At 42.5% G+C, this 16,058-nt stretch overlaps 1 protein-coding gene across 6 annotated transcripts in view; it reads right to left on the bottom strand.

The window, feature by feature from the left end:
• PPFIA2 (PPFI scaffold protein A2) overlaps positions 1-16,058 on the bottom strand; it is a 367,242-nt gene that overhangs the window by 24,932 nt on the left and 326,252 nt on the right. For all 6 annotated transcript variants that reach the window (XM_075209360.1, XM_075209359.1, XM_075209358.1 and 3 more), the window contains 2 exons: positions 3,903-4,000; positions 673-848 (listed from right to left, as the gene is read on the bottom strand). In XM_075209360.1, coding sequence (XP_075065461.1) covers positions 673-848; positions 3,903-4,000 — 274 coding nt within the window. The remainder of the gene's footprint in view (positions 1-672; positions 849-3,902; positions 4,001-16,058) is intronic.

Consider the following 16,058-nt stretch of genomic DNA (forward strand, 5'->3'; position numbering starts at 1 on the left):
AAAAGGAGGAGGTCTAACTAGAGTTGCAGGTGAATGATTTAGACTCATCCATTGGTAAATGTATACAAATCAGTTTAAAGTTTTTAAAGACATAGCAGAACTTATTTCTACAAAGAATGACTGTAGTCGAGATGGGAGATGACTGCATGTTCTCTTCAGTAGTGAGCATCGGAGGATATTTTCTTAGGTGTAAGAGACATATTTCCAGGGGTTGAATGCAGGGAGTGAAGGAGAGGAAATAATCAAATGTGATCACAAGACAAGATACTTGCTTAATGTGAGTGATGGGAGAGCTGTTCACAGAGATATCAGGCAATTCCTTGTTGGTACTTTCAATATTGCTTGAGTAACAACAAGAATTAATTATGAATCACCTGTTATTTTGCATTATATTAAAGTGCACATGCCATATACACATATTGCAGATAGCAATTTGAGAGCTGTTTAAGCTTCGTCACATCACTGAGGCACGGAGTGGATGTCCCCATTCCTAGTGAACTGGTTGACTTGGACACATTCTTATTAATAGTGGTTCAGCCTACAACATGGCTGCTTCCAGTGACTGTAGCTGAAATCAATATGGTGCAATTGGACCTTATCAATGAGTACATCCACTGCTCTGGCAAAATATAATATTCCTTAAATATAAAAACACATTGGTTTTGTACTTACCTGAGTGTTTTGTGTTGGAATCTGTAGTAGTAATGCCAGACTGGTGTAGTCAAAGTTATCATCTAGACCAATGAGAGATCCATGCACACCACTTTCTAAAATATTGTTTGCATAATCTCTAAGGCCTATTGTTTGGATCCAGCGGATAACACGGTCATTGCTCCACACCAGCACATCTATAATGGCATAAAACACTATGGTGAACCATTATTTAAAAAAATCTATTTCACTCATTCAATTTGTAAATTATTCAGTTCACAAATTTACCTGCAGGGAAAATGGCAATCTTACCTAAGAATGTCATGTTTTTCTTCAGTGGTTTTCAGAGGTAGAGTACAAGAGAAGGCAATTGACTCAATTTGGCTTAAGTACTACAATTCTGTATCACTATTGAATCACAGTATATATTTAACATATTTTACTGTCAACAACATCTATATTTTGTTTCTACCTAAATCAAAGAGACATGCAAGTATTTAATGCTTAGAAATATAATATCTGTTTTTAATAGAATTTATTTTTCTTTGTAAGATACTATGCTTGACTGACACATAGTAACTCAAAATTGTTTTGTACTATTAAATACAATAAATACCTGTTTGCCATATTAGAGACTCACTACATATGTGATTTTTTTGTGGTATTATTGCAACAATATTGATGGTACAACTGTAATTATAAGACTAGTGAAATTGTGATGATATGAAGTCAAAAGTGAAATCCCATTTGTGAGTTTCCTACATAAAGTATCATCACCATTTATTTATATAGCGCCACGGATTCCGCAGCGCTGTACAGAGAACTCATTCACATCAGTCCCTGCCCCATTGGCGCTTACAGTCTAAATTTCCTACCATACACACACACACAGACAGACAGAGACTAGGGTCAATTATTTGATAGAAGCCAATTAACCAACTAGTATGTTTTTGGAGTAGTGTGGGAGGAAACCGGAGCACCTGGAGGAAACCCACGCAAAAACAGGGAGAACATACAAACTCCACACAGATAAGGCCATGATTGGGAATTGAACTCATGACCCCAGCGCTGGATGTTTTTTCAGAATTGACTGGGAAGGTAGAGTATAATTTGGAAGAATTTTCAAACAACAACTGCTGGACATACCAGCTGACATTTGCATAATTTTCACTCTTCGGATCAGCCATTCTAAACGGATCTTTCTGTGACCTAGACATTGTCCTTGCAGTGGTGGCACATGTTACCCAAACTACCCCAGCGTGTTTTTGAATGAAAACCAAAATACATCTCTCTTGACCAATGTTATTTCACAAAAGCAATCAGTCCCTGAAGTAACTAAGTTTATCATCTGGGACACATTAAAAGCAGATGCAACAGAGTTCTATAAAAAGTAATGTATTTTAAAGCATTTGGCATGGAATTAGTTTAACCCTGCTAGATGCATTTTATATAGGTGTTCCTGATTAAATATTTGTACCGGTAATGTTACACCATGTAGCATTGATCATTCTAGTGGTCATGTAATGTAACTGTTTAACAGTTATATTAGCTGTTGATGCATCCAGTACAGCTTCTCTAACCTCAAAATTGTTATTTCATGCCAAAGTTTTCCTGTTAATAAATTTTGCTCCACTGGAGTAAAAATGGTTATAACTATTATCAACATAAAGCTTCAGGAGTTGGGTGTAGGCAGATGTGGGGGATATTTCTTAGGTGCAGGTGACATGATTTTGCCAGGAATTGAATGGGGGGAGTGAAGGACAAGGAAGAATGAAATGCGACTCCAAGTTCATTGAAGAAAGTATAGAATTTGGTGTCATCAGCATAGAGACTGTAAAACAAACCTGCTTATTGTTTCACTTGGGAAAGCTGTGTAGAGGGAAATAGAAGAGGACTCAGACTTTGAGCTCTGGGGCACCCGAAATGATAGAAAAAGTGGCGAGGGGTTGAGTTTAAATTAAAATGCTGAAGGAACAGTTGGAGAGAGAGGATGAAAACCATGTTAGAGCAGAGTCTTTAAGACCAAAAGAGTTTAGACTTTAAGGGGAATATTCAATTAGCCGCGATGATCTGGTGAACATTGTGGCTGTGCACATTTTCTGCTACGTACCCCAACGTCGCAGAAATCTGCAATGTTACATTGCAGCAGACTGCCTTCATGTCCGTTCTGGAGGAACTCCGTGGCTAATTGAATACCCCAATATGTGAAGGGGCTGGTCAATTGTATCAAATGCAGCAGATAAGCCCAGAAGAATTAAAATATTGTATTATAAGTATCAGTATAAGTATTGATCATTGAATTTAGCAGCCAAAGGATCATTGGACACTTTTGTGAGAGTTGTGAAACACAGTCCAGGTAATCCAGATTTTAGGGGGTCCTATACAGAGTTGGTTGAAACATACTGAATTCTTGTGAGCAGAACTTTCTTAGGCCTTCCATGAGTTTGCCTGCAGGAAAGGGAAAGTCAAGGTAAGGATTCTTTATGAGGGTTGTGTTCGGTGAATGCTTGAAAGGAGAGGGAAAATGTCAGATGGGATGGAGGAATTGAAGATTTTTGTTTGGTGGGAGATAAGAGCTGAAGACCGCAATATATTAAGGTGTGAAGAAATAAGATCCAGACGGCAAGAAAATAAAAGTGGGGTAGCCTCGAACAGTAGGGAAACAATAGTGGTTCTGCTGGTGGATTGTGATAATCTATCCTGCCTTAAAATGTCAATCTTGTCCTTAAAATGACAGGAAAATCCATAGGATTCAGTTCCATGGTGAGGGTCTGCACAGCTGGGCTGAAGAATAAATTGAGGGTACTAAAGTGGTGTTTGCTATTAAAAGACAGATAAGAGAAGAAATGAGAAGTAGATCTAATTAGCTAGGTGAATTGCATAGATTTAAAATAATTTTTAGAAAATCTTTACTGCATTCACTTCACTCTGATACATGGGGCAGTACAGTGGTTTAGTAGTTAGCACTTCACTGCACTGGGTTTAATTCCCAACCAGGGCCTTATCTGTGTCGAGTTTGTATGTTCTTCCCATGTCTGCGTGGGATTCTCCCACACTCCAATAACATGCCAGTAGGTTAATTGGCTACTGACAAAATTAATACTAGTGTTTGTGTGTGTGTGTTAGGGAATTTAGACTGGAAGCTCCAATGGGGCAGAGACTGATGTGAGTGAGTTCTCTGTACCGTGCTGTGGATTTGGTGGCGCTATATAAATAAATCGTGATACATGGAAGGAAGTTATCAAGTTTACCTTTTATTTCATGCTGACTTGCTTCTCTTCTCCGCTCCAGCTCTTTTCTGTCATAATTTAACTTTTTTAAACACATAATTCCATATTGCAAACTTGTTCTATTGATTAAAAAAAAGTACATAATATTTAGGAAAAATATTACAAAGTACCAGGCACACATTTACTTCTTATACCAGTTAAGTCTGTCTGTGAGTTGTCATTTATGTACACTATAACAAAAGGTTAGTTAAAAGCTTGAATAAGGCAAAAAAAAAACGTACATTAGAATTATGTAGAACCATAATGGCAGAAGTTAATATACATTATACATATCAAGAACCGACAGACATATGCTGAAGTTGAATTTTTGTCAAAAACAAGAAACCATAATGGTTCTCACTTTATCAGGACTAGGACTGCTTCCTAGTCAGACATTTACTAGACACTACTGATGGGGTCAGATCAGAGCAATCATTAGGCTGGTCATGCACTGTGCAGTGAAGGGGAAATTTATTTGAAAATGAAAATTGACCAGACAAGTTTCTACTTTTTCAGCCAACATTATATTGGCCACAAAGCCTAAATGCAAGGATACATTTTTTCCTTTTGTTTGGCCACAGATATGACATATCCAAGTGACCAGATTACAATGCTGCCTTTTAGAGTTTAGCTAGTTTGGCAGATGACTGCACACACAACATAAGAGCAGACTGCTACGATTTGGATTTTTGTACATATCTGAAAATTAACTAGTTAATCCTCATGCAAAAGTTTTGGGTCTACGCACACCTAATTTGGAGCAATTTCTAGTGATGCTATAAATATATAGAGAGAGAGAGAGAGAGAGAGGGAGAGAGAGATTCATTATTTTCATCTTCTTAAACCAATAGCACCAGTTCAGCATTCTTCTTCTATTTTAACATTTACATGCAAATAATGAGGAAGTTGTTGCTCATAACAGTTTGCATGCTTTAAATTCATATTAAAATATTTGCATCCCTGCAGAAATTGTGTGTCTTGTTAGCAAGTGCAGACTAAATAATTTGCTTAAAATTAGATTTCCTTATAATGTTGATGATTTCAGGAGTTCTCTCCAATTTTAAATAAAATACAGTCCCAACATGTCCTCTATTTTCACCACCAACACAATTTTGCCCACCAGATAAGGGCATACAAAAGATTAACATCTGTGCAGGTAGCCATGACTCTAATTCTAATCCAGTCCTAGCAACATGCTCTGCTATACTCCTGTAAAAATAACTTAGCGGTCACCTTGGTATTTAGTTACACAATGTTAACAGGAGCAACTAGAGTAAAGTTCTATGTATCATAGGTTTCCCTGTAAAAATAAGAGATGCTCAGGCTTGGGTCCTCGGAAACCGAACACACCCGAACTTAGGGGATCCGAGTGGCGAGCTGAGTCGGCTCGGTACTTTTGCGCTTTTTCGGATTCCAAAACGAGGCAAAACGTCATTGTGACATCGTCGGATCTCTCGAGTTTTGGAATCTATAAATACCGCCATCCACGGAGATCTAGCGCCATTTGAGAGAGGGATACAGAAGGGGTAGGATAGAGTGTAGAGCAGTTGGGCAGGCAAACTTACAGAATTGAAAGAGGAGGTTGGTAGCTAATTGTCATTGCTAAAATACAAATATACTAGTCCTTGCAGGCTTTTTTTCTGAATTTACACCAAAAAGTGTAGGGTGTTATCCAAATGGATTCACAGCAGTACACAGAAGAGCAGGAAGAGCAAGCAGCTGCTGCCACCAGTCCTGATGGTAGTCTTCCCTGTACGTCATCTGGTAAAGCCTATGTAAAAGTACATAGTCTTTTTAAGTCAGGGAAAAAAACATAAAAAAATAACACCTTTTACCGTTGTGAAGAAAAAAAGCTGTAATCCATGAAAAGTTATCTGTTGGGAAAAAAAAAATGCAAACATGCCATTTTACACACTTCGCTTTTCTCTTGTTACTGAGGCCTCTTCTTGTAAGGTCACTCGTGACCAAGCAAGACCAAGTAATTCGGACTCCAAAAGTGGTGCACAAATATCGTTACGTGTAAAAGCCAAGCTGCAAGAAAACAGTAAGGCGTTAGAGGAAAATGTATGCTCAGATTCAGAAATGACACCAATCCCTGAGGAGAGTCCATCCACCAGTGGTATGTCTAATCGTGAGCATTCTGTTTGTGTACCCATAAAGAAGGGCCCTTTTAGCATTTCTGCTGATGTGTGCCTGAACAGCCCAAGTGTAGCCGGTGATACACCAATTGAGGATGCCACTTTGGAATTGCAACAGGATGAGGGGGATATTTGTGTAGCCGACGAGGGTGCTAATGAGGCTGTTAATGAGAATGATGTTGTTTGTGGAAGTCCTGCACCAGTGGAAGCAGTTCTGGCACGTGATAAGAAGAAGGTCATTGTCATGCCTGACATAAGACCAAAAAAGCCAATTCTTATGTGTGAAATTATTTCAACCCAAATTCTGCCAACAGTTGTCTAGCCATTTGTAGTGTATGTAAAGCCACAGTAGTCGAGGGAGGGACCTTAACCATCTTGGAACCTCGTCTATGTTACGCCATTTGACGCAAGTTCATGGCAAAGTTTTGGGAAAATCAAAGTTATGGTAAAAAAATAACAACAAGCAAGTCCATTATCAGCTAGGACCCATCTCTCACCTACATCCCGTCACCTGCAATCTACACCCACAACACCGTCCTCATCAATATCCTCAGTAGCGATCCGAGTTAGTCCTGCATCCAAGTTGCTAAGGCTGCATGACTCCTGCATTATCCTGGATTCCTCTGAAGAATTCTTGAGCGTTAGTCCCACTGCTGCTGCTGGGGGTGAATGTTCATCCCAGAAGCAGACCAAGAAGAAGACTACTAGTAGTTTACAACAATTGACTGTTAAACAATCCTTTGCAAGAGGAAGCAAGTATGAAAGCTGTCACCCAGTCGCAAAACGGATCACAAACGCCATGGCGACTATGCTCGTATTAGGTCTGCATCTAATATCCACTATTAATGCAGCTGGTTTTAGACAGTTACTTGAGGTCTTGTGTCCCCGTTACCAAATTCCATCACGACACCATTTCAGTAGAAAAGCTATTCCTCACCTCTACCAGAAGGTTCGTAAAAATGTTATTGGATTGCAAAAGGCCATTCTACCCACTGTACACTTAACCACATATATGTGGACAAGTGGATCTAAAGATTATATGACTGACAGCCCACTGGGTTGTTGATTCGCCTTCACCAGCAGGAACAGCAGCAGCATGTACCCAACTACATCACATTTGTCAGAGGCAGTCTACTCTGTGTATCTCCGGCTTCACTAAGAGGCATACAGTTGACAATATGTTACAAAAACTAAGGGATGTCATTGCAACATGGCTTATCTCGCTTGGACTCTCCTCAGGATATGTCATTTCTGATAACGCCACCAATATCGTGAGAGCATTACAGCTGGGTGAATTTCATCACATTCCCTGTTTTGCTCCCACAATAAACTTGGTGGTGCAGAGCTTTTTAAAAAATGACAGGGACGTGCAGGAGATGCTGCCTGTGGCCCGTAAAATATCTGGACATTTCCGGCATTCAGCAACAGCGAGTAGGAGATTGCAGCAGCTGCAAGAGCAATTTAATTTGCCTTGCCCCCAACTGAAGCAACTGGTGGTGACAAGGTGGAATTCCACCCTGTACATGCTTCAGACGATGGAGGAACAGCGCAAAGCCATCCATGCTTACTCCACAAGCCATGACATTGGGAAAGGAAGGGGGATGTATTTTAGTCAACCGCAGTGGAGAATACTTTCTGTGTTATGCAAGGTGCAGAAACCATTTGAAGTAGTCACCTGTGAAGTGAGTTCAGACACTGCGAGCTTGAGTCAGGTTATTCCCTTAATTAGACTTTTGGAAAAGCAGCTTGAGAAACTGAAGGAGGAGATTAAACAAAGCAATTCTGCTAAGTATGTCGGACTTGTAGATCAAGTACTTTATTCGCTTCGCCAGTATCCAAGAATTATCAAAATCTTGAAATCACTAAATTTTGGCGACTGTGCTTGATCCTCGGTTTAAGACCTATGTGTTCTTTTTGTTTCCAAGTGACCCATATCTGAAGAGATGCAAGGAGCTCCTGGTGAGCAAGATGACAGCTTAAGTGTTACGTGACAGGACGGCGTCTCCTTCAGTTTCTCACTCAACTGCTGATAATTCTGCACCTAATTTTGACATCTGGTCTGGTCTAAAAGAATTGACCAAAAAACGTGATACCTGTGCCGTAACTCCACCTGATCCTACTATCAACATCCAAAGGATGGTGGAGGATTATTTTCACGACAGCATAGAAATAGACACTTCCGACAGTCCCTTTACATACTGGGAGGAAAAAAAGGGAATTTGGAGACCCATGTACGAACTCGCTTTGCACTGCCTGAGCTGCCCACCCTCCAGTGTGTACTCGGAAAGAGTTTTCAGCACAGCCGGGAACCTTGTCAGTGATCGGCGTAGGAGGCTACTTCCTCAAAATGTGGAAAAGATGATGTTCATAAAAATGAACTTCAAGTTCCACGAGGAAGACCATTCCCGCCAAATACATTAAAATACTGAGACTTCTGGGGGGGCGTGGCTTGGTGGCCATTCGAGTCAGACGCGTTAGGAGTGAGCTCCTGCTCCAAACTACATAAAACCCCTCAACATCCAATACAGGGGTGCGCTCACAATTCACACGTGGGCGGAATTGTTCCACGGTGCATCCAAGCGACAATCTGAGCACTCAAACACCCGAGGCTCTGCCCTACATCTGATATCCGGGAGTGCGGCCTAACCCTCCTTGTGACTTCCAAAGACTGATCACCACCAGCAAATTTAGCCAAGGCTTACCTCTCCGGCGGGTGTCCAGCAGCTCCGGTTTGTCGGGGGTCCAGGCGGAGTCCTTCTCGGCGGGACAGCCCTGCGAGCGCAGCTGCCGATATTTGTAAGCGGAAGGAGGGATCCTCCAGCGCTGCCCTGAAACACGGAGCTGAGGCTGTGGGTGGTCGCGGTGGCACCGCCGGGAGTGCCAGGGTCTGTCGGCTCTTCTGATCCAGCGGGGCAAACTAAGCTATCTGCCTGCTAGCGCCTCAGCACCTGCCACAACACAGACCAGAATCAGATCCCAGATGCTGTCACTTTGGCCTCAAGGTATAAGTTAACTATCTATCTATATTGTCTGGCTGAGGGAGGTTAGTCCTCCACAGATAGCAGCTTTGAAATACAGATCCACAGAAAGAATAGATTCACCTGCAAACAGGCCTCTCTCAGTGGAAACATTTACTCTGATGTAGCAACACTGACAGCTGGTGGCAGTTTTTCGTTACTACATTACCCATCCAAAATCTACAAGTACATAAATTCTTCAGGTCTGTTCTATGGAGGTTAGCTCTCTGGCCAGACAGGGGCGCACTGGACACACTGTAATATTCCTTTAAACAGACTGCGGGCCGCGTTCTGCGGGATGGCTGCCTAGACCAATCATGAGGAGACGCAGATAGCGGCAATCTTACCACAACAGTATGTACTACCTGCAATGATTATTATACTTTGAACAAGTCGCTGAACACGCTTAGGATCGCCTTGATGGGCAAAGACCGAAAAAGCTCGGCCAAGAAAAACCATAAAAAACCCCAGGAGACCCCTCAACGTTCCGATCTTCGCTCATATTTACAAATTCCTGTGGCCGTGGAAGAACCAGAGATGACATCTCCTTCTGCTGCTTCTGGCTCAACATCACCTGACACACGCCAGGATGACACACACCGTCAGAAGGGGACTGGGGTAGCAGAACAACAGGATCTGTCACAGGTCCTACAAATGCTTAAGTCTCTACCGACTAAGCAAAAGCTACCCTCCAAAAAAGATTTTGAAGCGCTGGAAGCAAAATTGCAAGAGATTGTCCACCAAGAAGTGGCCACACTGCAAGCAGACATCGCCCACCTTGGCCATCGCCTGGTGGCCCTTGAAGAACACAAGGAAAAGGGAGATGAACGTGTTACAGCTCTAGAAAAGACGGTGGCGGAACAAGCTAAGACTCTGCGAGGATTCCAGCAAAAGATGGATGATTTAGATAATCGGGGTCGTCGGAACAACTTACGAATACGGGGTTTGCCGGAGGATGTCCCCCCACAGGGCCTGATAGACGCTTTGACAAAGGTGTTCAATGAGGTTCTGGAATTACCATCAGACAATACAATTGTATTTGACAGAGCGCATAGGGCACTACGCCCAAGGGGGGCTCCAACGGAAAGGCCTAGAGATGTTATATGCCGACTCCATTACTACACGCAGAAGGATGAGATTGTACGCAAGCTAAGGGGTCTCCAAGGATTGGAGTTCAACGGTCAGGAAATCCACATATTCCAAGACCTCTCCTGGCAAACTTTACAATTTCGGAGGCAGCTTAAACCCCTCACGGAGGAGCTCCGGAAAAAATCAATTAAGTACAGATGGGGCTTTCCGCTCCAACTGCAAGTTACACATGAGGGAAAGTCAGAAGTCCTCAGGATTCCGCCGGACTTGCCGGACTTCTGCTCCACTTTGAGCATTCCACTAATTGCTCTAGCTGAATGGCAGGAGTCCCATCAACGTCTATACCCGGTAATGGAGGCACAACACGACGATAGGTTCCAACTTTCAAGTAGATCTAAACGGTCACCTCAAAAGCGTTTGAATCAGCAGGCGCAAGGGAACACTTGATTATGCACAACTGAGTGCGAATATCCACTCCTCGGAGGAAGACCTCTCCTAAGACCCTGTTGAAGGCCTTCTATTGTAGATTGTTTTATTTGGGCGAGAATATCCTTAATATCCTTATTTTATTTTTGTCTATTTTATATTCTTCATCCCTAATGTGCTATTCTAAACTGCTGGTGTCCATTATTGATCTGTTTAGCCCATCATCATTTTTCTAAAGTTCTCTAAAGTTTTCTACTGTTATATTGTTCAAGTATTTTCGATAAGCTATGTGTTCATGCTTAATGTTTCACAAAATTGGGTCTGTTAGTGCATATGTGTAGTGTAGGTTCTGCGCCTCTCTGCTGGGTAAGGGCCTGGGTTGAGATCACCCAGGGCTCTGCTGGGGGTGAGGTGCGGAACATTTATTTATTTTTGTTTGATTGTTGCTGTTTGCTGTTCTCCTCAGGGCTCTAAGACCGAGTGTTATATTCCGGGTCATGTCTGGACCACGGTCCTACATGGTTTGCCGGAACGGTCTTATAAACTTGCCAAAGATTCTTAGTTCTCTGTTGATACTGATACTTCAGTTTAAGCATTTATGGCTTCCTGACCCTCTTTCCTTCCCCCTTATCCCTACTTTTTCTAACTTTCCCCAACTACAATCTACTTACGGGTTCATAACTCTTTCCCCTTTGTGGTGGTACACATGTAATTACTTAGAACTGCTTGGTAATGGTGGGTAGACTCAAATGTGTTACCCTTAATGTCAAGGGTTTGAATATCCCCGAAAAACGGTCCCGTCTATTGCGCGACCTCATAGCTAAAAAAATTGACGTAGCCTTCATACAGGAAACCCATTTCAAACAAGGTTTTGCTCCAAGGTTGCACAGTCGCCAGTTCCCGTATGTCTTCACAAGTGATAATGCAGAAAACAAGTCCTTGGGAGTGGCAATTCTCATGTCTAGTCGTCTACCTGTTCAGAATATAGACTCACATACATTACAAGAAGGCAGAGGTCTGGCAGTGACATGTACAATCTCCTCCCAAATGTATACGTTTGTTAACATCTATGGTCCGAATTCTAATCAACCTGTATTTCTAGAAAAGCTTCTGGATAAAGTGGAATCGATGAAGAAGGGCATCACCATAACAGGTGGAGATTTCAACTGGGTTCTGCATCCCCCGACGGACTCATCTTCGGGATCTGCTAGATTGGCCAGTAAGCTGTATCGAAGGGTGAGACGTACTTTGCACGAACACCAGCTGGTCGACGCATGGCGTCTCAAACACCCCACAGACCGCGACTATACTTTCTTCTCGCACCCACATAATACATATTCGAGACGGGACTATTTCTTTCTCACTCACAACCATTTGCCCCTGATATCAGAAGTAGCTATAGGCCAGATTACATGGTCTGACCATGCGCCGGTGTATCTGACGCTCTCTATTTCCAGGACAGGTAGTAGACCTTTCACCTGGAGGCTAAACGAGCTCTTAATCCAGGAAGCGCATAACAAGACAGTGATAGAAGAGGCCATTACGGATTATGTCCAGACTAATGACACCCCTGACATTTCAAAGATATCTTTATGGGAAGCTCATAAATGCGTTATACGAGGTAAACTTATCCAAATGGGTGCGATCAGAAAGCGAGAAAGAATAGCATATAGGGACTCACTCCTAGAAAAAATCAAGACACTAGAAATGCGACACAAATCTTTCTTAGATCCCTCTGTTATGACAGAATTGACAGAAACCAGGAAGACTCTGAACCAATTAATGTCAGATAAAATTAAACATGACCTACGTAGATGTCAGAACCAGTTTTATCAGTGGGGAGATAAACCAGGGAAGCTTCTGGCTCGTGCTCTGCGCAAGCAGAGAGCCCAACTATATATTCCTCAGATTAAGACAGACGCAGGGTCCACACTAGTTCACACCACTGATATTGCTGGGGCGTTCCAGACCTATTACACTAAGCTTTACAATTTGTTCGACACGCTGAACACAGCTAACCACCCAACCAAACAGGCTCGCATAGCAGAATACCTTAAGCGCATAGATTTTCCCACATTAGATGAGGATGCCGTACAATTATTAGAAGAACCCTTTAAGATCGAGGAACTGGAAGAGGCGATCAAGACAACACCATCAGGGAAAAGCCCGGGGCCGGATGGTTTCACCATTCTTTACTACAAAACTTTCAAAGCACAGCTAGCCCCTCTCTTGCTACAGGCTTTTAACTATTTCTGCCCAGAAACACTTTTCCCCTCAAACGCTAGCTGCTCAGATTACCGTATTGCCAAAAGAAGGGAAAGATCCAGCTTCATGTGCTAGTTATAGGCCCATCTCTCTACTTAATGGGGACATTAAGCTTTACGCTAAGCTGATAGCAAATAGATTAAAACCATATTTGACCCAAATCATTCACTCTGACCAGGTGGGGTTTGTTCCAGGGAGGGAGGCGAGGGACAACACCACTAAGATAATCAATTTAGTACAATATGCGCATACTGCCAATATCCCAACAGTTTTACTATCCACAGATGCCGAAAAGGCATTTGACAGAGTAGATTGGGAATTTATGAAGGGGGTACTTAGTCACATGGGCTTAGGCCCTCGGAGTATGGCTCGAATTGCCGCCTTGTATATGCAGCCAACTGCAAGGGTTAGAGTAAATGGGGAACTATCAGAACCCATTATAATATCTAACGGTACCAGACAGGGATGCCCTTTGTCTCCTCTGATTTTTATCTTGTGTATGGAAGCATTGGCCCGCTCTATCCGGGCAAACCCTGATATCTCTGGTCTACAGATGGAGGACAAAAGCTTTAAATTGGCCCTATTCGCGGATGACCTCCTGGCAATCCTCACTAACCCTGTGGTTTCGATCCCTAATTTACTATCAGAATTTCAGCAATATGGCGAGCTATCTGGCTTTAAAATTAACTACTCAAAATCGGTAGCTCTCAACATCTCTGCGCCCGAGGCAGTAGTTGAAGGCCTGAAGCCAGCATTCTCATTCACGTGGCATCCATCACGACTCAAATATTTGGGGGTGTTTATCAACAAAGACAACACAAAGATTTTTGAAGACAATTTTACTCCTATCACCAGCTCAATTTGTAGGGACTTGAGAAACTGATGCCCAAAAGGCTTTTCCCTGATAGGCAGAGTCAATGTGGTTAAAATGAATGTATTACCACGGATCCTCTACTTGCTTCAAACGCTCCCCATACACCTCCCCACTTATTGGTTTAAGACGCTACATAAAGCAGTCAGGGATTTTGTGTGGAAGGGTAGACGCCCCCGGTTTAAACATGATACACTTTATATGCGCAAGCACGCTGGGGGACTACAACTCCCCAACTTTGCATTATATTACGATGCGGCTATGTTAAATAGGGTGGTGGACTGGACGAGACAGAGACTGGACAAACAGTAGGTCTGGATCGAGAGCTACGTTGCAGGCAAGGCACTTCAATTTTCAACATGGCTGCACCCACTCCCTAAAGTCATTCACCCGACTGTTACACCAACTCTGGCTAGATGGGACAGATTGCGCTTGGTTCCTCACATTTCCTCTCGACACTTGCCTTTGACCCCGATATTTGACAACCCGGGGTTTCCCCAGGACTTGCTAGACAGAGGTTCAGACATTGGATTGGGGCGGGGCTCCGCAGGGTTGGCCAGCTGGTGGACGCGTTTGGGGTCTTACCTTTCGCCGATCTCCAATCTAAATGGAAACTTCCGAATGCGGAGATTTGGAGATACATACAGCTCCGCCATTTTCTCGGATCCTTGGAGGTACGGGAGTCTGTGGGGCAGCCGCTTACACAGTTTGAATCTTTATGTACCTCTCAGCTATATCCTAGACATACTCTATCTCTCATCTATAGTAATCTCATTGAATACACCTTTAATAAACAACCCACCTTCATACGACACTGGGAGAGGGAGCTGACTTGCTCGATATCTGAACAAGATTGGAAAGATATCTTCTTACGCACCCAGTCGAGCTCGGTCAGTATACGGGTGGTGGAAACACAGTATAAGGTGATGACTAGATGGTATAGATGTCCTAGCTTGCTGGTTAGGATGGTTCCTGGGATGTCGAACGTGTGCTGGCGATGTATGTCGGCGCCGGGCACTCCGTTATATGTATGGTGGGAATGCATAGCTCTTAGAACTTTTTGGGATGCAGTCCTTCTAATTACTAAAGAAATAATGGGCGTTGAGCCACCTAATTGCCCCAAATACTGGTTATTGAATTATAATAAAATGACAATCTCTAAATGCAAAAAATCAACAATTAAAAACCTTAGCAACGCGGCAAAGGCCGTGATTCCAGTACATTGGAGATCCCCGAATATCCCTACCATTAGAGAGTGGTTTGCCCGAATAGAATCCTATAGAATAATGGACGACATACTCTATTCCTCAAAGGACAAATACAGGTAATATCATTACATATGGTTTGAGTGGCTCGAATTCAAGGATTCACCACTATATTCTCAGTGGAATAAATGAACCCCCCTTACTCTCTCCCCCCCCCCCTCCCGCTCTACCTTTCTCTCCCTCTCTCTATACCTCTTTGTCTTTCCCCCATCCCTACATGATGTATTATTGAATACTAAATGGTACTTTATTTGTATGCTGAACTACTGTCGAATCGTGTTCATGTATATGTGTCTTTATGTAATATTTTTGAATATCCTTAATGCATTGTTCTATGCAAAATAGATATGTTTGTAAAAGCTGTTCAATCTTTCAATAAAAAAGAGATTTACAAAAAAAAAAAAATACTGAGACTTCTGTAATGGTGGATTCCAGCGTTGATTAATTATTTATGTGTGAGGATGATGTACACACTGATGAGGGTGAAGATGAGGCTGAGGATGATGACAACAACATCTTGCCACAGTAGAGTCCATTAACACCACTGTTACCTTAGGTGGCTTAACGCCATTTTTACCTTGTTTTTTGGGGTCCCAAACAAACCAAGCACTTCAGCCACAAGGAGTGGCACTTTTGTGGCTGAAGTGCTTGGTTTCTTAAAGTGTACATGTCCTTTTTAAGATCCAACATAAGGGTGGGGGGGAGGGCCCAAGGACAATTCCATCTTGCACCATTTTTCCTTTTAGCTACTGCTGTGTGCCAATGTTACCTACATGTGCTATATATTGTTGTGTGCTTAGCAAAAACCTTAGACACCCATTGATGATGCAGATGACTCGGCACAACATCTTGACATCTGGCCTTGCCTACTATAAAAGTATTGACCAGAATTAGTGACACCTGTGCTGTAACTCCACCTGATCCTACTATCAATTATCAACATCCAAAGAATGGTGGAGTATTATTTTAAATTTTTTTGAACGGCACAAGGGCAACTGTTTTATTAACAAAGAACAACGTTTCTTGCAGAAGTAATGTAAGCATGGATGTCTAAATAGTGTATATGT

Source organism: Mixophyes fleayi, chromosome 4, assembly GCF_038048845.1.
Source record: "Mixophyes fleayi isolate aMixFle1 chromosome 4, aMixFle1.hap1, whole genome shotgun sequence".
NCBI lineage: Eukaryota > Metazoa > Chordata > Amphibia > Anura > Limnodynastidae > Mixophyes > Mixophyes fleayi.